At 44.6% G+C, this 25,784-nt stretch overlaps 2 protein-coding genes across 8 annotated transcripts in view; one reads left to right on the plus strand and one right to left on the minus strand.

The window, feature by feature from the left end:
* HBP1 (HMG-box transcription factor 1) overlaps nucleotides 1-11,481 on the plus strand; it is a 31,829-nt gene extending 20,348 nt beyond the window's left edge. Inside the window, exons 9-11 of one of the 2 annotated variants that reach the window (XM_055085082.1) lie at nucleotides 6,550-6,867; nucleotides 9,129-9,270; nucleotides 10,001-10,085. In XM_055085082.1, the coding sequence (XP_054941057.1) occupies nucleotides 6,550-6,867; nucleotides 9,129-9,270; nucleotides 10,001-10,003 (463 nt within the window). In that variant the 3' untranslated portion in view covers nucleotides 10,004-10,085. Of the gene's footprint in view, nucleotides 1-6,549; nucleotides 6,868-9,128; nucleotides 9,271-10,000; nucleotides 10,086-10,366 lie in introns of those variants that run through there. The other variant, XM_007105317.4, reaches the window with a different exon arrangement.
* Nucleotides 11,482-11,569: 88 nt separating this feature from the next.
* COG5 (component of oligomeric golgi complex 5) overlaps nucleotides 11,570-25,784 on the minus strand; it is a 288,472-nt gene continuing 274,257 nt past the window's right edge. For 2 of the 6 annotated variants that reach the window (XM_007105321.4, XM_028490186.2), the window contains 3 exons: nucleotides 20,522-20,648; nucleotides 20,010-20,089; nucleotides 11,570-12,545 (listed from right to left, as the gene is read on the minus strand). In XM_007105321.4, coding sequence (XP_007105383.3) covers nucleotides 12,431-12,545; nucleotides 20,010-20,089; nucleotides 20,522-20,648 — 322 coding nt within the window. In that variant the 3' untranslated portion in view covers nucleotides 11,570-12,430. Of the gene's footprint in view, nucleotides 12,546-20,005; nucleotides 20,090-20,521; nucleotides 20,649-25,784 lie in introns of those variants that run through there. The other 4 variants (XM_055085081.1, XM_007105322.4, XM_028490188.2 and 1 more) reach the window with 4 other exon arrangements.

Below are 25,784 nucleotides of genomic sequence, written 5' to 3' on the forward strand. Positions count from 1 at the left end.
TCCATGTGTAAGTGGACCCATGCAGTTCAAACCCACAGTGTTCAAGGGTCAACTGTATATGAATAAATGAAAAAATACTTGGTAATTAAAGTAAAATAGTTCGAGCTTTTAAATTATTATTAATTTATTTATTTTTGGCTGAGTTGGTTGGGTCTTTGTTGCTGCATGCAGACTTTCTCTTGTCGTGGTGAGCAGGGGCTACCCTTTGTTGTGGTGTATGGGCTTCTCATTGTGGTGGCTTCTCTTGTTGCGGAGCACAGGCTCTAGGTGCGCGGGCTCAGTAGTTGTGGCTTGCGGGCTCTAGAGCGCAGGCTCAGTAGTTGTGGCATGCAGGCTTAGTAGTTGTGGCGCACAGGCTTAGTTGCTCCTCGGCATGTGAGATCTTCCCAGACCAGGGCTCGAACCTGTGTCCCCTGCATTGGCAGGCAGATTCTTAACCACTGCACCACCAGGGAAGTCCCTCAAGAGGAGTTTTACGAAGAATGAAATAATGCCATTTGCAGCAACATGGATGGACCTAGAGATTATCATACTAAGTGGAGTAAGTCAAAGACAAATACCATATATCATCACTTATATGTGGAATCTAAAAAATGACGCAAATGAACTTATTTACAAAACAGAATTAGACTCACAGAAATAGAAAACAAACATAGTTACCTAAGGGGAAGAGGGTAGGGAGGGATAAATTAGGAGTTTGGGATTAACAGATACTAATATATAAATTACTATATATATAATAGATAAACAACACGGTCCTGCTGTACAGTACAGGGAAGTATGTGATAAACTATAAAGGACAGGACTCTGAAAAAGAATATGTATATTAAATATATATATAAAAGTGAATAGCTTTGCTGTATGCCAATAACTAACACAATATTGTAAATCAACTATACTTCAAAAAAAAACTTTTACACGGAGTAGTCATGTAGGAAAAGTGACTTCATAAAACATTTAAGATTAGATTAGGAAAATACCACATTATATGTCTAGGAATTAAATAGATCATCTTTGATAGTTAAGAAGAAAAAAATTTGCTAAATCTGGCCAGTTTTGAACCAGACCACAAGTCTGTTAATTGTATCTTTCTTTTTCTTTAGTTAACTGTGTCTTCGTTTACTATTCATTTTGACCAAGGGCATTAGTTGCATGGATTAAAAATTGTAAAAACAGCAAAAAGTTGACATTTGGAAAGAGTTAAAGAGGAAAGTGATTTTTCCTGAGATCATCCTATTAGTAAGTGGTAGAATAGGACAAGAACCCATGTGTGCTGACATTCAAGAAAGTTGACCAACTGTCTGAATTTGTGCAGAACTTTTCTGGTTTTAGCACTCAAAGTCCTGCACCACTAGAAACCCTTCAGTCCTGGGAAAATGGGGGCAGTTGGTCACCCTCCTCCCAGAAGGAACCCAGAGAAAGTATATGATATCTGGGATTTTAAGACCCATTCTTTCTTTTTCTTAAAAAAAAAAAAAAAAAAAAAGAGTTAGCTTTTATTTATTTTATTTAGTTTTGGCTGCGTTGGGTCTTCGTTGCTGTGCTTGGGCTTTCTCTAGTTGCAGCGAGCAGGGGCTACTCTTCGTTGCGGTGCGCGTGCTTCTCATTGCAGTGGCTTCTTGTTGCGAAGCTCGGGCTCTAGGCGCGCGGGTTCAGTAGTTGTGGCTCGCGGGCTTAGTTGCTTCGCGGCATGTGGGATCTTCCCGGACCAGGACTCAAACCCGTGTCCCCTGTATTGGCAGGCGGATTCTTAACCACTGCGCCACCAGGGAAGCCCCAAGACCCATTCTTTAAGATAATTATCAAATCCATAGGCTCAATAAACATCTGCAAGATTGGAATCTAAATGCTGTTTGACTCTCTTTTATACAGTCTTTTTTGAAAAACAAGACATTGTTAAGATCCAGTACTCAGAGTATTCTTAGGATTTAGATCCGTGATACCTCTAATGTTTGGTGAGACTGTAAATGGATAAAAAAATTTTGGAAGATCCTTTCGCTTTATTGTCTACCAGTGACTATCAGCAGTTTCATTCCTCTGCATGTACACCATAGAGAAGTAAATGCTTGTAGACATGCACTAGGCGATGTGTAAAGTTCAGGCTGTGTTGCTCATGACGTGGAAATAGTATCAGTACTCATTCACTGGAGACTGAATGCATATAGTGTGATACAATCTACAATGGAATTCTTTTTATCAGTGGAAGTTGAATGAACCGTAGCCATACATTTTAAAACATGGATCAACTTTAGAAATAATGTTAAGTAAAAATTAGTCTGGAATCAGATGTTGTTTGGAAATATATCTAATAAAATTATAAATCTAATTACATTTATATAATCTTTCTATAGTATATAAAATACACATTATACAGTTACGCCAGGGATCCTCAAGTTCACCCCCAGGTTCAGTGATTTACTGGGAGGGCTCACAGGATTTAGTATTTAGTCATATGCACAGCTGTGATATCTTACATTGAAAGGATATGAAGCAAAGTCATGAACAGGAAAGACGTGGGCTTAAGTCTGGGGAAGCCAGGCTTCCAGTGAGTCCTCCCCCGGTGGAGTCACACAGGACAAGCTTATTTCCCTCAGCAGTGAGTTAGAACACGTATGAATCGTTATCTGCCGGGAAGCTTATTAGACACGCAGCACCAGGGGTTTTATTGGGAGCTGGTTGCATAGGCTGCCTCTGCCTGGCATATACCAAAAGCTTCCAAAAGGAAAGCAGGTGTTTAGGGTAAACAGTATTTTTTGTACACACAGTTTAGGAACGGTGAGCCACTCTTTATCAGTTGTGGGTGTGATGGGAACCCTCCCGAAATCCAAGTTCCAGATGCTAGTCAAGGGCCAGCCTGTAAGTAACCCTTTGAAAGGACAGCAAGCCTGCAATGTTAGCTCATTTCTGCACAGTGAAACATTATATAACATGTTAATATAGTTGTTATTTTAACATAATGTCACTATAGTTTTTATCGTGTTTATGAGTGAGTTTTATAATAAAATTGTTGGGAAATTAAGGGAATGATTAACAGTTCAGGAGAATGGTTACCTCTGGGGGTGACAAATGTAGAACTTTAGTGATATTAGAAATATTCTATTTCCTTGTTATTTTAAAAATTTTATTATACATATATATATTCTTTTACATATTCTTTTCCATTATGGTTTATCACAGGATATTGAATATAGTTCCCTGTGCTCTACAGCAGGACTGTGTTGTTATCCGTCCTGTATATATCGTCCGTCAGCCGTTCCCTGTGCTCTACAGCAGGACCGTGTTGTTATCCGTCCTGTATATATCGTCAGTCGTTCCCTGTGCTCTACAGCAGGACCGTGTTGTTATCTGTCCTGTGTATATATCGTCAGTCGTTTGCATCTGCTCGCCCCACACTGCCATCCCTCCCTCCCCCCCTTCCTCCTCCTTGGCAGCCACAGGTCTGTTTTCTGTGTCTTTGAGTCTGTTTCTGTTTCAGAGATATGTTCATTTGTGTTGTATTTTATCTTATTTTAGTATTTTTTATTTTTATTTTTGGCTGCACCACGTGGCTTGCAGGATCTTAGTTCCCCAACCAGGGATTGAACTCAGGCCCTTGGTAGTGAAATCACAGAGTCCTAACCACTGGACCACCAGGGAATTCCCTGTCGCATTTTAGAATATGGTTGTCTTTTTGACTTACTTCGCTTAGTACGATACTCCAGGCCCATCCATGTTGCTGCAGATGCAAGCCTCAGTGTTTTAACTGTAAAATGGAGGTGATAACACCTGCCTAACTCTACTCCTTGTTGTGAGGACTAGAAATTACAGTACCCAGCTGGCACACAGTAGGTGCTCTTGGGTTATGCTGGTCTAGGAACGGCACTGGAGTAGATGTTAGCTTGCTGAGGACCAGAAGAAGTCAGCAATAAACTGATGAGCTCTTAAACAATAGGTGGCTCTGTTGTAGAAAGGAAGCTTCTGAGTTGAGAGCTTGAGTTGAAGAAGCCCATTTGAGACACTGGGTATTGAGGCCAGTCTTCTAGACATCAGGCACGTTTAGGACAGTCAGTTTACCAATCTAGACTACTTTTACAATAATAATTGATACCCCAGTTGAGTACCTGCTGTGTGCTCACCTCTGCCTTAAGTGTTTTTGTACAGTCTTTTTTTGCCAGCTGTGCAACACTGCATAGTATGTATTATCTTCATTTCAGAGCTAAGTAAACTGAGGCTAGAGGGTTACCTGCCCAAGGTCATACCATTAGTAAGTGGCAGAGATGGGCTTTGAGCCCAATTAAAATTTTATATTATTATGTTCTCCAGAATGATTTCTTTTACCGTCTCGGTCAGTCGTCAGTCATTTGGAGAGCCTAGTATGTGCTGGCACTGGGGATTGAAGATCATTAAGACATAGGCCTGCCTCTTTGCTTCCAGCCTAGAGAAGGGAATGGATAAGGCCGTGTGTACCGTGTGTAGGTGCTGGTTGGGAGGCAGTGTAGCCTGGTTAGCAGCACGGCTCTGCAGCGGACTGCCTGGATTCACAGCCGGGCTCTGTGATAGCTTTGCTGCAGAAACTGGGGTAAGTTAATTTTTCCATGGTCTTCAAAAAAAAGAAAAAAGCTGTAAACTGAGGATCATATTGAAGGGAGGTTAAGTGGTTAATATTTCTGATTCAGTTAATAGACACTATACTATTGTAGTTTTTCTTTAAGAGTAATAGACAGTGACGGTGGAAAGGGGCATCCTAAGCTGGAGGAATGGCATGTAGAAAAAAAGGTGAAATAAGGCACATTTTAGGAACAGATAGCAAAGAGAGCAAATGCTCAGTATAGCAAAAACTTACGCTTTTTTAAAAAGATATTTTATGTAATATAATGCTGTAGTCATGTCAAAATCTGAATTCTGTGATTGAATATTTCAAGCTACTTTAAATTGTATCCATAATGGAAATGGATGATGGTTATATTTGTACCACTAGATGGTGGAGTTTTCAAATTTCAGTAGTCAATTTAGCTTACCCGATTTTTAAGTCTTTCGGTGTTTCAAATTATAATTATTTTCCTGCAGTAGAAATTAATAATTTTGTGTCAGGTTCATTTACAAATGCTCAAGTTTGCTATTTTTCTAAATTACATATGAGAGGGGCTTAAGATAGCAAAAATTATTTATCTGGCATAATACTGATTGCTAAGCATTTATTGGATGATTTTGGAGTCATACTCGTAAGTACACTTATTTCATGTAATACCTTTAAAAAAGCGGATGTTGTGTGGTTGATAATTGGTAAAAGTCATTTTTACTGTGTGCAGTGAATGGCGTGCACCTCACTCAGGCAGCTCTCCGTATGTCAGAATCATTCCATAATCGCACATTGCTTCACCTGTAGGCGGATACTATTCCTGTAGCTATTATCAACCTGTTGATGGACTGCCAGAATCTCTGTTTCAGGGAGAGAAAGAGGAGTTGGGGTTGAAGTAAGAGATTTTCTGCTGAGATTACCAGTGTAAGCAGTAGACGTTAACAGAGTTGGAACAAGAGAATTCTCTTGACAGGTATATTCTTAGGCTGTGGTCTACGTTATTTCTAATTTTCAGATGATGTTTTCAATTAATCTGATGATTATTCACCTTGAGGTTTGCCAACAGCAGTGCAGAGTACCATGGTACTCGTGAGGAAACCTGGGGCTTTGGAGCTGGACAAACAGATCTGGGTTGAGAGCTAGTAGCTGTGAGGCCTTGGGTGAACAATACGTTATCTTTTTTAGCCTGTTTCTTCATATAAAGAGAGGATAATGATAATTGCCACGCAAGCTTGTTGAGAAAATGAGATGATGTGGAAAGCTTATATACCTGTGTAAACTGAACGTAACAAAATGTGGCCTTTCTTGATGAATGTGGGGTTTTAAGTTATTAGCCTATGTTATAATATATGGATAGCCTTGAGGGGAGACTAATGCATGTATGACTGTATTTACATGTCATTGTAAACAAATGACCCAGGCTACTGTGCATTTTAAGTTCCTTTAGCTACATTTAACCACTTCTGTCTGTCCTTACCCAACATCTTGTCTTCTGTAGTAGTTAGTCCTTAGGCCTGGTATATGCTTGCTACTCTGTTTTAATTTTGTAGTTTCAGGCTGCTAGAGGTCAACAAATTAGATTATCAAATTTGTCAAAAAATGAATCTAAAGTAGGAATAAGTGAGTTGTATGGGATTTGAAGAAGGTGTTTGCTATGAATAAAGTATGTGGATTGTAACAGATTCCTTTGGGGTGGGGAGGCAACAGATTCCTTTGGGGTGGGGAGGCTTGGAAGTCTTCTTTTATAAAAACGTTTTGTATTCTCAAGATTAAAAAAAATAAATTTAGTAAATGCATACATAAGCTTTCATCTTACAAGCAACTGTCAATGGTGAAGTTGCTAAAGTAGTGTTGGTAACATTATTTAAGGTAAAATACATTGAAATTTCCAATCAGATCTTAAGGGTCTTTTTTTTTTAATCCTGTTTTCACAAATCAGATAACTATACTGAATTAAAATCCTGTTAATGAATTTATATATTTATTTACAGCTATGACTTCACGCCTATGGATTCTTCTGCAGTCTACGTGTTAAGTAGTATGGCTCGTCAGCGTCGTGCATCTTTGTCTTGTGGAGGACCTGGAGGTCAAGACTTTGAAAGATCTGGATTCAGTAAAAACTGTGGCTCCCCGGGATCCTCACAGCTCTCTTCCAATTCCTTGTATGCTAAAGCTGTCAAAACCCACAGCTCAGGGACTGTGAGTGCCACTTCCCCTAACAAGTGCAAAAGACCAATGAATGCCTTCATGCTTTTTGCCAAAAAATACAGAGTTGAATATACTCAGATGTATCCAGGGAAAGACAACAGGTAAAAACAGTGATAATTCTGACTATAATAATTCAGTAACACTTCTGTGCAGTTCATAGGAACTGGGATAGTTAAGTTATTCTTCAATAGCTTTCTTTCCGGACGCGCAGGCTCAGCGGCCATGGCTCACAGGCCCAGCCGCTCCGCGGCATGTGGCATCCTCCCGGACCAGGGCACGAACCCGTGTCCCCTGCATCGGCAGGCGGACCCTCAAGCACTGCGCCACCAGGGAAGCCCCAGCTTTCATTATTGAATTCTGTTTTCCAGGTTGATTTTAAAGTAAAATGTTTAAGTGGAATTTTTAGGGTCATGTGTAACTGGTTTATAATACCTAGACAGATAATTAGGTTAGCTAAGAGTTGAGGATCTGCCTTCTAAAATAATATTAAATGTCACTTGCCTGTTAGAGGATAGAGTTCTAACAATTGACTGTTCCATCTTTATAGAAAAGACTAGCACCTTCTTGTGTCAGATCTCAAGGATGTACTGATTTTACAACTGTGTCATACTATGGGATGTGCAGGCACTGGCAGTGTGTAATGACTGCCAGATTTGTCAAAAGACTAAGAGGTGTCCGCAGTAGAGCCCAGGGATAAAAATTCAGTGCTGGTCCTTCTGACTGTTTGCTTGTACCCATACCTCATCTCTTAGAACCCTCTACTGCTCACTTCCTCTCAAACCAAGTTCTCCACGAATTAAAATTATCTTCTCCATTCTTCCTAGCTCCCTTAACCCTTGATATTCTGAGAAAAGTCAAATGATTATGCACATAAAATAATTCAGCTTTGAATTCCGGTTTTAATGACTCATGATCTTAATTTTATATATATATATATATATATATATATGAGATATAATTGACATATGACATTAGTTTCAGGTGCACAACATAATGATTTGCTATTTGTACATATTAAGAAATGATCACAACTAGTCTAGTTAATATCCATCACCATACATAGTTAGGAATTTTTTTTCTTGTGATAGGAACTTTTAAGATCTACTTTCTTAGCAATTTTCAAATATACCACACAGTGTTATTCACTGTACTCACCCTGCTGTACATTACAGCTCCATCACTTAAAACTGGAAGTTTGTACCTGTGGACCATCTTCACCCATTTCGCCCACCCCAAATACTTCCATTTTAAAAAGAGAAGCTTCTTATACCAAATGCATCTCTGACTTGGAAATTGATACATATGTGAATACCTTTTAATCAGTTTCACTAGTAAATGTGTCAACCATTATATGGTACCTTTAACTCAGAGACTATAAAAACTGGTTTTTATTTTAATAAAAGAAGATGCAGTGCAATGTTGCATTGCATCGATTTACTGGATTAAAAAAATATATACATTTACTACATTTTAAATTTCTTTTCAAGGAGTAGAGCTTCTGTGGTGACTGTTCTAAAGCTCAGGTGCCTGTTTTCTAGCTTCCATGTCAGCCATTGTGAAATCTTTTGTATGTACTTCATGCAGTCATTCCAGACCACCTGTTTCATGAGTGTCATGAAATTAAGGGTTAAGGGTTAAGCTCTTCACAAAAGGGAAACAGTTTGTGTCTGCCTGTTCTGGATGAGACCATTTTAGTAGGTTTGGGAGCAAATTAATAAATAGGAAACAGCTTCAAATTTCTATCATGATGGGTCTTACCAGTTTGACTTTTTCCCCTTTTGAGTTTATCCAGTTTTCTTAAGTAATAAGTGTAAATGTGGCCTAAGGTTTATTTGGTGGTGTCTCTGGAGATAAGTGTGCATAGTTGGCGCCACCACATTTTCACTGCGGTTGCATGAATGAAAAAAGGCTTATCGTGACTGTTTGATGGGTTATGGGCACAAACAGAAAGTAAGAATACCTTTCAATACAAGGTGAACACTTTATGCTGCTGATACTAAACATTGTCTGCCTTAATAATCTTAAACATGTTCCAGACTGATGTACCCAATGGTAATTCAAACCATTTCTTTGAAATATTTAACCTTTTTCTTCAAATCTAAGCTATGTAAAATATCCAGTTTTTAGCCTTTTTAGATATTGGCCCTGTTCCAGGAGGCTCTAATTGCCAAGATTATGATGAATGGACCATATGACTTCAGATTTTACTGGAAATGAGTACAGTAGTCTTGACCTTTCCCCTTCTCTATGTTGGACGACATTTTTGTCTTTCAACTTTATTTCTTCCTAAAAGTAGCAGCACTTGACATGAGTTTTCTGAAAAATTCTTGCTTTCAACACTGTGTAAATGTTTCTTTTACAGAGCCATAAGTGTGATCCTTGGTGACAGGTGGAAGAAAATGAAGAATGAAGAGAGGAGAATGTATACATTAGAAGCAAAGGCTTTGGCTGAAGAACAAAAACGTTTAAATCCTGACTGTTGGAAAAGGAAAAGAACCAATTCAGTATGTTTCAACAAGTAGTTGCTTGAAGTGATCTTGACTTAACTCCAAAATTGTACTAGCATATTGGAGCAGTTGTTAGAAGCTTTAAAAGGGCCGTTGATGCTGTTTCTCAGCCTTCTTATCTTTCAGAACCTAAATAATGTCTGCACACCATCATATAAGGCAGGCTGCCTTTCGTCATTAGTGCCATTTACTCTTTTAACGCGGAAAGTAGGAATGTTTGCTAGAGATGCTGAAGTAGAATCTGAAATGAGTATTTCTGGTTGGGTTGAAAGATGGGGGTTATTAACTTATTACTATCACGGGAGAAGAATTTTCTGATTTGGGGTGGTATGTCTCAACAGCCTTTCTTTTCTTAATCGGTGATGGGCTGTGGAGGTGGGGGTAAATAACCAGCCTTCATGGGGACTTCTGACATTTGCACAGAATTTCTAGGTTAAAAATCTCAGCAAGGAGAAGAAATAGAAAGGCCCGGGAAGGCTAGTAAACAAGTTTGCACCATAATGATGCTGTATTGGATAGACTGATTCTTAAAACTTTTCCATTATGAGACAAGCATCTTTTAAGTGTTTTTGATTATTTACAAGAAAACATCACATGATTGATAGAACAGAATGAGCTCAATTTGAAATATCATTTAAAGACAAAGGGACAGCATCAGTACTTCGCAGCAGGAGGGCTGGCCAAGGATGTTCTAATTCATTCTCTGTATTTGTCTATTTCTGTATAGTAACATGTGGTTCTCACCTGCGTAAGAATTTCTTATAAAGAAGCAGTCAGCAGTCAGATTCCAATATGAGGGTGACTGAACTAGATTTTTGAAGTTCTTTAGGATTCCATGTGGTAGGACTTTGCCTGGATCCCCTTTCATGTCTGCTCATCCTAGTCGATCTCTTGTCTCAGCATTTTCATAAATTTTCTGGATGCTTGGACCATCAGGTATTATCAGACTTCAAAAAATCACCACCTTTGAGAAAGCGATCTTTCTTTAATAGTATGGTTATTAACATTATATTATCCATCTTAGCTTTCATTTGTAGGATTACTATGTATTGATTTGTAAACATTCACTGAGTTATTTATTTTATCTCCACAGGGCTCACAACAACATTAAACCAGGATGCTTGTGTTCTTTTTAAGTCTGTATTTGCATAAACATTGACTGTTGATGGAAAGACTTAAGAAGATCAAGGTCTCACCATTTGTCCTGAATCCGTGTGACCGTAAGATACTGATAGCATTGAGTCTTGAAATGATTTAATAATATGAGTGAGGATTTGCTTTCTCCATTAGAGCATTAAGTAAGCTAAAACTATCAACATTGTAAACCAAATTGCCTTATTTTCTTCCAAACTTCATATATGTCTATCAGGTAATATAGGCTTGAAAATTGATATCCTGTGGTGCTAAAGTACAGTAGAAAGAGAGGAGAAGTGTATACATGTTTTATTTTAAATTGTACAAAGGGGGAATTTAAAAATATGTAACTGCTGTTTATACATTGGCTCCTTACTGCTTATTAATCTGTATTGTATACATAATGGAGTGAAGCAGAAGCCGGGAGTTGGCCTTTCCTTGAGCAACCACCACATGGCTCAGCGTCTGTGCCAAACACGGGGGCTCCTAGTCTGGCCAGTGCCAAGAGGTTGCCGGAACAGGGGGCAGGTGGATGGTGTCAGTGTCACAGCCTGAGAGCCACCTGCCGCGGCTCCCGGAGCATGCTGAGTGGACGCGCCAGGTGGCAGCACACCGCCCCCCCCCCCCCCCCCTTGCTCGATGGAGACAGCCCAGGCCAAGGTAAAGTTAGTGAATAGCATTGGGGTATAGTCACTGTAATGGTGCTGTTAACGGTTGACACCATTGTATTTTTAACTTTGTGTCCTGTATCTCCTCAGCCACATATCTTAATATCGTATTTGTCATCGTATCTCTATGGTGGGGGCAGACTTTGCACTTATGCAGTGCAACACGTGCACTTTACTTTCCTCCAACTGTCTACAGTGAGAGCAAACACAATGGCAATACAGCTGCTTATGCTCTGAGCTACAATCATGGCTTTTCATGTTACTTACCCAGTGGTGTTTCTGGTTAGGAATCACAGCTGTAAAATTGAATTTCAGTTCATTACACTTCATGATGTTGCCCCTAAATTTTGCACACTATATTCTTGTATATTATTTCAAATAAAATGAAAAAAATTGTTTATCTGACTTCCACTGATTGATCCTGACTGAACTTTACGAATGAGTCATCAGAGTAACAGGTTCAGGAGATGGAAAATATTTTAGAAGTGGCTTATGGGATTTTAAACATTAAATTTAAAATAAAATGTTAATGACAGGACAAGGGCAATAGAAAAGGACCTAGATTACCTACTAGTTATAAGAAACCTTGTAGAATAAGTTATTTTTAACTTGGCATCTCTGTTGCAAAGTTGAACAGCCCCGAAAGTCTGTTGTTTTTAATAAAATGACACACGAGAGTGTAAAGACAGCCCTGCTCTATCTTTATTAAAGATACAGTAAGACACAGTTGAACAACATTTAGCCCTACATCTTAGCTTCGGGATGTGCCAGTGGTTCCCAAACTTCGTTGCACGTTGGAAACACTTCAGGATATATATTTTTTTGATACTAATGCCTGGCTCCTACCCCCATACGTGTTAGTTAATAAGGGGTACAAATTGGGCATCAGGGGTTTTTAAAGCTTCTACCAGTGAGTCTTAATACGCAGCCAAATATGGAAACCACTGGGCTACCTACTTATCCAGTGAGGAAGGATGCCAGTTGGGGAGAAGCAGTGTACTTACTATAAGTTGGTCGAATCCCCTAAGAAGCAGCGGGGACTCTGTGATGGGAAAGAAGTTTTAGATAGCCTCACAGAAAAGCCTGAGAGGAGAGACAAGAGTTCGGTATCTTTCTGGAAAAAATCAGGTCCACAGAGTTGGAAGGTGGTGGTGATGAATCAGTTTTTGACATTTTATGCTACATAAGGTAGAAGGGCTTCAGAGGTTAAACAGGAAAGATCAACAGGAAATACAAAAAATTCAGTTACATTCTTAAAATAGTAGATGGTAGCTGTCCTTTAGAGTATGTGTTAGTTTAACTGCCAACCTTGGATGGGTTAGCACAAAATGGACATTAAAAAATACTTCGCATTATTACTGAAGAGCAGACATAGCTTTTTGAAGCAGTTGAACCATTATGGGATAAACTGGTGCAAATTCTTTGCCTTCTCTGCTTTTAACTGATTGAACATAAGCTTCCAGGGCACCCCTGAAAACCAAAAGAAAACAAGGATCAGAAGATTATACAAATGAAATAAGAGCTCGGAGAATGCCAACACCTAAAAGCAGCCCATTTCTGCAACTGCTTTGCCCAGTCGACCAGCCCTCAAACACTTGTTGGTGGCGTTCCTGTGGTTAAGGTGCAGAGCTGTGCACGGCTTTCAGCCTGCGTTGCACTTAGTGGTCTCATCACCCAATCGGAGGCTCTCTGGCGGCTAAGATTCCCAGTTTCCCTTTCGTGCTCTTTCCTACTGAAGAGACTTCTGCGGAGCCAAGCGCAGCCTGTGTCGACGCACAGAGCTCACAAGGGGGCGCCCTGCACTGTGCAGCCTGCACGGCACTGCCGGAGGCGGGGCCCTCGCTCAGCACACACTGACACTGGCAGGGCTTTGTATTCCTGTTACCACAAGTAGGATAAATTGTTCTTAGGCTCCAACTGTTGGCCTATTAGGCGACGAGAAGGCAGTCTGAATTTAGCCAAGGGTATGATTATGATGTTCTCATGAATTAGATCGGGGGCTCAGCAAACCAGCCCACAAGTCAAGTCCAGCCCTGTGCTTGTTCGTTTATGCATATTTTTCATTATTGGTCTACTTAAGTTCCAAGTAAAACAATTTTTTGTCACAGCCATGAAGTTTCACACTTGAGCATTTCCATAAAGATGTAAGTTAATACCATAACTCGGCTCACATACTGTCTCAAGTCCCATCTAATATGTAATTCTTCACTTTTATTTGCTCCCGAACACTGAAAATATGCATCCTCTGTCAGGCTTGGCCGTTATTTTCATTTCGCTGCAGGGGATATACTTGCCAGGCGCGTGTCCAGCTCTGCTCACACCACAGCGCCCTGCAACCCCGCTAGCCACTGTCATGGTTTCATACACAACTGAATCTCCAGTCTCTCATTTCCAGCCCTGACCTCCCTCCCGATCTGTGTTCTGGACATCTTTATCTGATTCCTTCCAGGTCTCCCTCAAACTCACCTGTCAGAAACCTAGGGCTGTCCAAACCCATGGAACGTACAACACCGAGTGAGCCCCGGTGTAAGCTATGGACGCTGGGTGACCGTGATGTCCGTGTGGGTTCCCCAGCTGTAACAAATGGGCCACGGTGGAGGAAGGGGTGTTGATAATGGAGGGCGGCTGTGCAATGGGGGCAGGGGACATAGGGAAAAATCTGTGCCTTCTCAAATCTGCTGTGAACCTAAACCTGGTCTAAAAAATATCAAAAAAAGGAAAAAACCTAGGGTAAAAAAACCCAGGCGAAGGGTAGTGTTCTGCCCCTTCCCCTATTTCAGCAAAGGACACCATCAACTCCCCAAGGTCTGTATCTAAGATTCTCTTTCAGTCCTACACCAGAGCAGTTCTCAAGTCCTTTTAACTGACCCCACGTTACCACATCCGGTCCCTCCTCTCCCCTTAGCTTCAGTCTGAATCCCGCCATCTCGTGCCCTAATTGCTGCTGTAGCTCGTAGGTGGTGGTCACCCTGGTGCCGTCAGCCCTGCACTAGAGGACCCGCCACACTACGGCCGGAGACGGCCGCCTGAGATCCATGCCCTCTCGCCATCGGGGCAGTGTCTCCACTCACAACCCCACCGAACACCAGCTTCATCAACAACCTCCCGCAATGCTGTGCAACCGCTGGGTTCCAGACCGTTTGCTGTGCCCTAAAAAGACCCTCAAATTGTTAGTTTCTGCTGTTCGCGTTACCGACACAGGCAGAGCAGCTCCATCCAGCTCACTGGTGACTCTCAGCCCAACCCTGAGAGACCTGGGTGCTTGTGCAAATACCACTCTGAAAGATGTCTCTGCCTGACAAGGTCGGGCTCCAAAAAGGGCCTGTTTCCCTTCGACCACACTGGCTTGTCTCATTGTTAGCGAGACATAGCTTCCTCGTTAACCGTCCTTATCCCTCCCCACTTTCTTCCTTGTAGAGCTTTAACACAGGACCAGCCCAAATGCCTTGTTTTTGATAAAGCCTTTCCTAACTCGAGGCAGCACAAAGCTGAAACCACCGTGGACTCACATAAAGTGGAAAGGTCTGGGACTTCTGCACCAATAGCGTGGCTTAGCCGGACCCCAGCATTTGGGGACAGATCCCTGAAGGCTGGCTTCAAGTGAAGTAATACTTCGCTACTCACGCTCAAGTAATCAAACTAGCAGCCAGCTCTGCGGGGGCCTGGCAGGCTCTTAGTTAAGAAGCACCGCTGGTACGTCAGGCTCTGCCCGCCACCCCCCCGCCCCGACCTAGCTGTGTGATCTGGGCTACATTTTGAGCCTATCTGCTCATCTGCAAAGCGAGAAGAATACCTACATGATTTAGTTACGAGAGTTAAAGGATCGTACTGTGAAGAACCCGGCTCTCTGCCAAGTACATCTATGAACCTATGAAGCACTCAAATACGGTTTTCCCCGCCGCGCTTCTGATGGGCTCAGATTCTCCATGTGAGGAGCACGTTGTTACACTTCCACCATGCATGACCTCACTGCCGTGTGAGGGTCTGTGTGTTGGTTACTTTCCCTCTTAATATGTAACAACTTTGAGGCTTGGGGCTGTTTTCTGCATTTATGTAGCCCCAGGACCTAAGTGCTTGCCAAGTGCAGGGTGAATGAATTTAAAAAGTGAATGAGATACAGGAAGACAGAACTGTAATGAAAAAGACAAAAGCAATGAAGAAAGTAAATAAAAGAGAAGCGTAAGTGCAGGGATCCTCAAGAGTGCAGGCCAGCAAAATGGAATTTAATGCCCTTACAGAACAACGTCCTCCGAGATGCCTTACTCGTGTCAGGGCCGAGCCTTAGATGAAGCTGTTTCTCTGTGAGAAAACTTGTTTCTTTTAGTAATGCTATTCAAGTTGCTATGGCATCCTGGGCAAACGCCCTACTCCCAACATGTAGTCCCTCCAGATTCACACAAGGTAGAGAAACCCCCAAGGGCTCCAACTATCTTTGAGACAATGGTGTATATGTATCAGTCTCAGAAATTAATGCACTGAAATTCACAGAAACTGTAATTGTTCTGCAATGAATGGGTTAGAGTCATTTTTATCTAATCAATGGACAAAAATCCACTTAGTGGTTTCATCTGCTTTCAAAAGGATAAGATAGTACATAAAACTAGACAATATGTGGAAGAAAGTTCAGAAATGAGTTTGGTTAGTGTTTTTGGTTTTCATCAAAAACACCATCAGAACTACGGAGAGAAAAAAGATTAAAGCTGCCCTCCCACGTAAAATCAGAGCAAGATTTTCAAGCAATTATTACATTACTTCATTTGCTTGAGCAAAACATCAGCTTTCTTGGAAGTTGGGCCAAGCATTATGTAAGAGTCTGAACTCTGGTTTGTATCCAAAATAGGAAGATTATTAAAGTTACCCTTATTAAAAAAAGAAATTAGTATAGGAATTGTGCAAACAATTAGTAGAGGGAGAGTTTGTGGTAGCGTGGCAACACTGCCCAATGTGATATAAACTAACCAAGTGGAGGATTTAACGGAACACACAAAATTGACTTTTGTCAGGCAGGACCTATCAGGGTGCTTAGTACAGAGATACCTAAATGACTTAACAAAAACTACCATGTGCCTTCGCAGGCCTTCCCCTGACTCCATCCTCCCCTGGGTCTCACCTCAGGCACCCAGTTCCCACAACTGGAAGGGATCTCGCGCCATAGGAACACCAGCTCCTATGAGACCAAACTTCACCCTCCAACAACAGGGATCCCGTGGTTCTGCAGAAGTGGAGGAGCTGAGGGAATGGTTCCCAGCCTGTGGGCCCTGGACGCCCAGAGGAGGGCAAGGGGTCCAAGGATGCACGGGGCACTGAGAACTGTCTGACGATTGTACAGATGAAAAGTACCAATAAGCAAATAAAGTCTGCAAACAGTTTTGACACCATAAAGGTGTTCCCCTACTGAGACTCAGGAAAAACAAAGGAGAAGAGGCCACAGTCAGAAGAGTTCCTGTCCCACTGCCAATATCGAGTCGGTGCGTATGCTGCCAATCCTACGTCTTCTGCAGAACTTGAGAAGTCTTTCCATCACAACCTCAGTCTTCATCTTTGCCGAGAACGTATTCAATACCTGCAGACCCCCAGGAGCTCCCCAGGCTGCCGCCCCGCCCCCGAGGGCGCACATGCCTGCCTGGCGGGGGCCGGGAGGTACCATCTTCCCCACTTACCCCACTCGGGCCCCAGGAGTCACTGATCACTCCACTTTTAAAATTAATTTGACTAGGATCCATTCAAGCTCTAGAGAAATGTCTGGTGTCAAAAGGAAGCAGAAAGGAAGGCAGAAGAGAGGTCGTTACTTGCCATTTGTTCCGCAGCAGTAGCTGCTATACCCTCGATGTGCCCTACTTCTGACAACGTAACACACTGTGCCGGGAGGAGATGAGTCTACAAGGTTTGCCCCCGAAGCTAAAACAAATCTACTGACATTTAAAGGGCAATACTCACCCTGGGTTTATCTACAGGGGCAAGAAATTCATGCAGTGGTGCTTCAGTATGCAGGGACGAAATCAGTTTTGCAGTAACAAGTAAGAAAGAGCGTTCTCTAGGACAAAGCTTCCGGCTTTGCCGACAGCCTGGGCTGGAGCAGGAGTGCTCTGGAGCCCCCAGAGGAGGGCTTCATTCCCTGCTCAGGACCGAAGGCTCTGGTGTCAGCCCTGTGTGGCGTGATGGGCAGGCCTTATTCAAAAAGCTCGACAGCATTTCTGAGCATGGTTTTCGGTTGCTAAATACAGGCTCAGCAACAGCACTGCTGATGAAATGACTTGGGAGACATTTTTAAAAAGAAGCAAAAGGAAGCAGATTTGTGATGTGTCCACAGCAGGACAACTGTTGTAGATGAGCTCAGTCCAACTCGTTAGAGGACGAAGGTGCACCCTGTTCCATCAACTGAGCCCTGCGTGCTCCTGTACTAGACAGTGGGCTGCAGCTGAGCGAGTCGAGGGGCCTCGGGGAGGGCACCGCAAAGCCCCACACCAGCCCCGGCAGAGTCCCCCGCCCACACCCGGGGCCTCTTCTGAGGCAGTTTAACCAGACGCCGCACTGACGGTGACAGCCTCACCGCGCGTCCCGCCCGGCTCCTCGCTCAGACGGTCAGAGCTGAGGGGACAAGCGGCCAGCACGGAAGAAGAGCAGGGGCGCGGGCCACCCTCCTCTCTATCCGCTGGCAGGGCCGGGCGCTCCCCTGGGCGCCGGTCGCCACACTTGAGGACTCGGCGCCGCTCCCGGATCTGGCGGTCTGAGGCTTCTTCCACGACCCCCAGCCCGAGGAAGGAAGCCCGAGGAAGGGCTTCCTTCCTCGGCGGCAGGGGGCGTGGAGGGGGGTGGTCTCGCACTTGGCGACTGTGCTGTGAAGCCCCGGCTGTGCTGCGGAGCCGCGGGCCGCTTTAAGAAATCCCGATGCTGCCTCCCAGCCCCGGAGATTCCAAGGCCGTCAGGGCGTGGCCTTGACACCTGGACTTTTCAAAGCTCCGTAAATGACTCCTGGGTGCAAACACAGCCGAGAACCACTTCAGCACAGGAGCCCAGGCTGGCTCTGGAGAACCCAACTCATCCCCTGCTCTTAGGCTCAAGTGAAGGCTGGTTTGGTGCCCTGGTCCCCAGGCTAAGAGCATTAGGGTGCCCTGGAAGAGCTGAGAATGGCTTCCAAAGTGATTTAAGAGGTACAACTGCCTGGCTTTGGAGAATGAGGGTGACAGCGGAGTTGAATGATGGCTTAAAGGTTTTCTAGCTTGGCTGGATATAGGTGACAGTACACCCCAACCAAGACAGGGAGTCTATATCGACAGAGGAATGGATAAATAAGATGTGGTACATATATACAATGGAATATTACTCAGCCATTAAAAAGAACGAAGTAATGCAATTTACAGCAACATGGATGGACCCAGAGATTGTCACACTGAGTGAAGTAAATCAGAGAAAGAGAAATATCATATGATATCCCTTCTATGCGGGATCTAAAAAAAATGATACAAATGAACTTATTTACAAAACAGAAGCAGACTCACAGACTTAGAGAATGAACTTATGGTCACGGGGCTGGCAGGGGAAGGATGGGGGGAGGGATAGTCAGGGAGTTTGGGATCGACATGTACACACTGCTGTATTCAAAACGGGTAACCAACAAGGACCTACTGTAGAGCACAGGGAACTCTGCTCAATGTTTGTGGCAGCCTGGATGGGAGGGGAGTCTGGGGGAGAATGGATACATGCATATGTACGGCTGAGTCCCTTTACTGTGCACCTGAAACTATCACAACATTGTTAACTGGCTCTACTCCAATATAAAATAAAAAGTTTACAAAAAAAAAAAAAAGACAGTCTAAGAGAATGAGCACGTTTGAAGGAAAGTTGATTTACTTTCAGCATTTTGGGGTTGAGATTTCTGTGGGACTTTTGAGTGATGACATGTGGCTGCAAGTTTGCTGGCCTGAGGCCCTGGGCAACCAAGATGAACCACAGACCCGGAGCCACAGGACAGAAGAGACCACTAGAGTCATGGGTCTGGGTGAGCTCACCTGGGAACCAAAGTACAGATCGAATGTGAAGGGAAAAGAGCCAGGAACACACTGTGGGAAATGACGGCCTTTAAGGAGTGGACAGAAGAAGACAGTTCAGCAAACGAGACTGAGGGAAAATACGGCCACAGTGGGGAGAACAGAAACAGACGACTGAGGTGCCACGGAAGATCCAGGAAGGCAGGGCCTGCCCTGGTTTGCTTCGTGTCCTCAGGGCCTGGCACATGGTGAGTATCAATAAAAATAAGCGCAATCGGTCAGGTGATGAGCAGTTTCAAGAAGGAGGTGGTGGTCACTTCTAGCTAAAGCTCCAGAGTGATAAAGTGAGAACAGAAACATGTGCATTTGGTGGCTAAGAGGTCTCTGGAGATTTTGGTGAGGGGAATTTCAAAGGAGAGTGCTGATGGAAGAGAGATGCTTAGTAATTCGGATGTGACAGTGCAAGCATCCCACCCTGGGCATGGCGGGGGTGTACGAGGGGTGGTGGGTGTGTCTGCACGTGTGCGCACACGTGCATAAATACACCTGAGAGGCACTAGGCTGCTGGGTGTCCTTGGTTTCTACTAATAACAGTATCACGTTTACTCCCATCTGCGTTCCACGACTTCAGTAACTGCCCCACGTGGCAATGAAGCAGAAAATGGAGCCAAGGCAAGGAGTCGCTTCATAGTTGAGGATGGTTTTCAAAAGAGAAGTGCATGGTTCTTAGGGCTGCATCAGGCACGGGACAGCACAAGAGGGGATGCGAAGGACACGGAAAGCAAAACCTGACGTGCCCCCCAGCAACGCGCCCCGGCGGCACTCCGGCAGGTGAGGCGCCTGCCCCGGGGAGCACAGCGTGGACACGCCCACCCGGGCCCCCTCCTTCCTCCTCCCCTGCATCCCCCACGCCCTGGGCGGGTGCCCCTGCAGCGCACGGCTCTACCTGATGAGGAGGAGCCTGTCCTTTTCACAGGGATGGTCATCCAGCCACTGGGAGAAGCGCGCGTGGGACCACTCGGCCCTCTGCAGGGGGAAACACAATCAGAGGAGAGGGGGATCCCATCCTGCGACAGCAGGCGCGGGGCCAGAGAGGATCGCAGGGATTCCCGGGGGCAAATGACACCGGACACCTGCCCAAAGGCGGGTGGCACAGCGCTCGGCGCACCTTCCTGACTCCCAAAGAGCCTTTGGGGTTTGCCAATTTTAGGTGGGTCAGAAAAGTAAATGGGGCCTCCGTCAAAAAAGCTTTATGAACATAAATTACTTGTGTCACTATTATTTAAAGGGCTAATTCTAGATGCAGCAGGCAATTCTTACACTGCTGGGAAAGTGGGGGCTGTGCAGCGGGAGCCTTCCTTCCTTCCTAGGCATCTGCTGCCACGGCAGGAATCTGAGACCGCGTTAGGCAGGAGAAGGCCGGGCACTTTGGGGGGGGCACATTCTTCACTTCCTTACCTGGAAGGGGGATCTCAGCTCGGGGGGTGCTCTTGCGAACAAAAACTGAATAATGATGCTGAATGGAATAATGTCTCCCAGTACAGGGCTACTGGCCACGTGTTCACTTGTCTGGAAGAGCAGTGGTCTAAAAGAGGGAAACGCAGAAGTTATTTAATGCTATTCGATACAGAAAGAGGTGACTTGATAGAAGAATCATAATAGCATATTAGTAGAGTATAGCTGCACAGTAGCGTAATAGCATAATACGCGGTAGAAGAATGAATAACAGCAGCCTTCCTACACTGGCTAATTCCTAACCATTTCTTAACCCCCTGTTTAGCCCGGAGACACACACACACCCCCCACACTCTGGCAGGTGGACCTGCCCTTCAGCTCCTTCCTTGACCCCCAGCTCACTGCCTTTGAGTCTGACTTTACTTCAAGGTGACTCAGCAAAATCCCTGCTTAGAGCTCATCTGATGAACAGGCTAAAATCAAAGCACTTAGCTGAAGCTGTCAAGTAGTTATAACTAATAGGTTTGGTCAAAATGTTCAGTTTTTATTTTATATAAAATCCTTCCTTGGGCTATAATCTAATGTGGGTAAATTCAACCATTTTCTATACAACTTTTCAAAGGGCAATTACGTCCTTGTATATACGAAATTATTACCTCACTGACCATCCCTCCCTTCTGACACACTGTGTGTCTGGGCGTCACCATCCACGAAAGGCCTCCCTCATTTTACTGTGCTTCACAGATTTGTTGTTTTTTTACCAACCTGAAGGTTTGTGGCAACCCTGTGTTGTCAGATGATGGTTAGCATTTTTTAGCAATAAAGTATTTTTAATTAAGATATGTACAATTTTTTTAGACATAATGCTACTACATACTTAATAAACTATAGTACAAACATAACTTTTATATGCACTGGGAAACCAAACAATTTGTGTGACTGGCTTTACTGTGACAGTTGCTTTATGGCAGTGGTCTGGAACCGAACCCGTAATATGTCCGGGGTACACCTGCATTTTGCAGGAGCCTGCAGTAAAATCTATCCCGTTACCCAACCACCTACCCCCTCGTCAAAGGCTGGCAAAAATAATTTGAAACTTTTATTGACTCTTCCTTGGCTTTGGGCGCTGATGGATAAGAGTTAATTAAAGGCCAAGCTGTAGAGGCTGAATCTCAAGAGGAAAGATGGCAGCAACGTCTCCTGACTGAGCAGCGATTCTGAAGTATGTAAAATAGCTCTGTACCTGGGCTCTTTCTTCACCCCACGTAATTGACTCCAATCTACAGCTGAAGGCCTGGAAGAACCAGAGACACGAGCTTCTTCACCACTCAAGAGTCAGCAGTGCTCTCAAAAGATAGTTGGTTCTGGTTGGATCCAGAATATATTGGAAAAAATGTCTTTATATTAACTATTCTATAAAATTTATCCCTGGTAGGGATTTTTCTAATTTCAACTGTTTTGTAAAACAACATTATTCTATAAGTTATTGTCTTTAACTACTGTGGAAACTTTTTAGTTCATCTGTGTTGCCTGTCACCAGACTTCCACAAAGCTCTGAACCAGGCCCTCCGTGGGAGCAGGACTGGGGTCTTCCCACAGCTGTGGGCGGTGCACTTGCCTTGAACACTTTCAAGGGCAGTCACCTCACAGAGCTCCCCGCTGCAGAGCCTCAGGCAATGAGTCCAGCACCTCCTCGGGTATGAAAACATTGCTGAGGGAATTCTGGTTTTCCTGGCGGCACCCCTGTTTAAGTCCTTCTCAGTGTGTCGAACACCCTGTCTCCATCTAGGCGAAGCTCCTAGTTTTAACAGCAGTAGCAATGGCTACCACACAGAACGCTTATTTCAAGCTTTAGAAACGCGCACTCATTTATTCCTCCAAACAACCCTACGAGGTAGGCACTGTTACATCCCCATTTTACAGATAGGTAAACTGAGAGGAAGAGAAATCAAGTAAAAGCTAGGAAAGGGCAGAACACAGACTCAAACCTGTGCAGCCTGGCTCTTCATTTTGCCAGGCAGCCTCTCTTAGGATATCAACTGTAGCAACTACTCATCATGTTTTTAGAACAGATAGACTTATTCTCAGAGAGAAACAAAGACCCCTGGAGAAAGTACAACTTCAAACTGTTAACAACTCCTATATGGTAACCTGAGCAAAGTAATGTTTCCAGGACACCGTCTGAAGGCCATGCAGTTAATATCTCTTTAGGTATCCCCAAATTCTCTCCATGGGTCAAGGACCTCCAGTCACCCACATAACTGAACCATATCATCAGTCTCTCTTGGGATTATTTTCACCCGGAATGACCTGAAGTTCTTGGGCGGGGTGGGGGGGTGGGGGCGGCGATGAGTGCTACAGTCTCAGAGGCCTCTGGAAGCTGACTCTGGGTGGGAGGGGAGGAAACTGCGCCCCAGCTCCACTACCCGTAGCCTGGAGAACCCTTGTCCCGGCAGGGGAAGCTGAAACATCTCACAGCCCAAGGTCACCGGGTGCTGAGCAGCTGACATTCCCAGACTCAAAGCCAGCCTGGGGCCAAGCGCGCGTTTGAGCTGTAACAGGGCAAAGAGCCAGTGGGGAGGCGATTCCTCCACTGGGTCACGGGCTCATCCTGCAGGTCTGGCGCTCCTGAGAGGCCACCCTGAGGATGTGGGCAGACAGGGGAGCTTGTGCCTTCACTTCTCTCCCGGCTGCCCCTGGTCTGGTGAGAGTCCTCCCCTGCCCCAGTAAAGCCCAGTCTTTGCCTACAGCATGTGACATGGTAGGATTCAAGCTGAACCCTAGCTCATGACATGAGGGGACCCGGGGGGTGAGAGGCCAGTCCTGTATGACAGCCCTCCACTTACTGAAGGGCAGCCACATGGAATCCTTTCTGCCTCTATGACAAAAAGATGACCAAGAATTTTGGTCCCCGCTCTCTATCAGTGCTCCCTATATGAAGTCCCACGTACAAATGCTTTAGAATTAAGTACTAAGAAACACTGAACTTCTTCCTAAGAATTAATATACTTCCTTCCTCCCGAAGGTGAGAATTACATAGCTGATTCTGTTCCTCTTTTATCTCTGGCTTCAGAAAGTTTAAAGTCAAATTTGAAACTTATCTACCACAATTAAATTAGTTTTATGGTTTGAATATTTGTGTTTTTCTTTGTTTTCCTTCTATATTCTTGATGCAAACTGCCAACAATCCAAGGGCAGGAAGGGAAGAAAGATGGGAAAGGGAGACGGAGGGCGACGGAGAGGGAGGAACGGTCGGTAACGTGCCACGGCCGGCAGCCCAGCGGAGCCGCACACGAGGCTGCTGACTGCAACACCGGCACAGGGCAGGCCTGATAGAAACCAGCTCACTTTGAAACAGCATCTTCTGGTCCATCACCTGTCCCTTTGCAGCTCTGAGTCACAGCTGTTATTTTTCTGCCAAGACCAAATCTTCCACTCTAGCCACTAACGGGACTGCCAGAAAGCCACGGAAAGCACAGCTGGATTTGATTCTGTGTTATGCATCACTGACATAATTACCTGTAAACACTGAATGCAGACATTCTGTTTCTGGTGCTTGTTTTAAGAAGCTGAAAGAACACAGAATGAGAACCTCCCTTCTCCCTGATTCCAGGTAGAATCTGAAATACCGGCAAGTTCAAAAAAAACATCACCATCTGAGGTGATAAAAGGAACAAAAGGAAATTAATTAAGGTGTTATAAAACGCAGATACCCCAAATGCCGCAAAATCACTTAGAGAAAAATAAGTAGCAGTGTTTTCAAGGTTAAACTTTACAGGCAGCTGCGTTTTTAAAAAAAAATTTATTTAATTAATTTATTTACTTTTGGCTGCTATGGGTCTTTGCTGCTACGCCTGGGCTTTCTCTAGTTGCGGCGAGCAGGGGCTACTCTTCGTTGCAGTTTCTGGGCTTCTCGTTGCCGTGGCTTCTCTTGTTGCGGAGCACGGACTCTAGGCGCAGCTTCAGTAGTTGTGGCTCGCGGGCTCTAAGCGCACGCTCAGTAGTTGTGGCGCACAGGCTTAGTTGCTCCGCGGCATGTGGGATCTTCCCGGACCAGGGCTCGAACCCGGGCCCCTGCATTAGCAGCCGGATTCTTAACCACCGCGCCACCAGGGAAGTCCCCAGCTGGTAGTCTTAATTAATCAAGTATTAGGTCCCATTAGAAAAAAATTATACTTCTAGTAGAAGATCTCCACATTTAAGTGATCCAGAGCTGTGTAGCTGTCAGTCTTAAGGCCAATTACGGAGTGGAACAAGTCTCGAGTCCTGCTGTCCCGCGTCCACAGCCAGCATCCGGGGTTCCTGGGCTGCCTGCCGCCACCCGCTCTGCAAAGCTTCTTTTGGTGAGGGCAGCCCAGACCACTGAGAATGTGCACTGAGATGTGGAATCAGCAGAGAAATGAGAGGGGCAGGAGGGGAGGACACGGGACTCCTCCCTGCAATGGACACAGTGAGGGCTTCGGAGAGATGGGAAGAGGCCCAGATACGGTGGCAGGCGGGACTGTGTGTGTCCCAGGAGAGAACGGAGCAGAAGGCTGCTGACTGGGGGGTGAGTCAGGGCTCAGAGCAGAGAGGTGAGGGCCCCCCAGGTTCCTGTCTTGGAGTCTAAGGCTGTCAGTCCCAGGGGACCAGGACAGAAAGGAGGCAGAGGTTTCAGGCAGACGTTCTCTGAGAATAAAAGCACACATTTGGTTCAAGGTTCCTGCAGCATCTCCTGGAAGGCTGTCTGCAGAGGAAGATGGGAGATGCGGCATTTCAGAGCAGGAGGTCACCGCCAAAGTGGGGAGTTTAGATTCTCTTTAACACTCTCTGACTTCTCCTGGATGAATCATGTAAGCGTGCACATATTGCTCTAGGACCCTTCGGAGCGCAAACAAGCGCGGACTTCTGGGATAAGACGCGGGGCTCGGTGGTTGCGAACACAGGCAGTCCTGGGTCTGAAATGCAGCCCTGCAGCTCACACACAGTTCTCACATGTGCAGCCCCGAAAGCTTACACCCCTCAGCCTTGACTGCTGCCTGGGGGTCGTCCCTAACTCTCATCTATTGTGGTGAAGGCGGAAGGAGAAAGTACCATGACAACGCTCAGCACAGGCTTAGCATATAATAATCAAATAATGCCTGTTAGAATAAAAACGACAATAAATGAACTATCCAGCCCTCCACATTTACCCGGGTGCTCCTAGCACTGCCAGAGTATTGGCAGACAGCAAAGCGAACCAAGCCCCAGATGTGGCTGCCTTCTGTCTTCAACGCTGACGTCAGAA

Source organism: Physeter macrocephalus, chromosome 5 (assembly GCF_002837175.3).
Source record: "Physeter macrocephalus isolate SW-GA chromosome 5, ASM283717v5, whole genome shotgun sequence".
NCBI classification, from domain to species: domain Eukaryota; kingdom Metazoa; phylum Chordata; class Mammalia; order Artiodactyla; family Physeteridae; genus Physeter; species Physeter macrocephalus.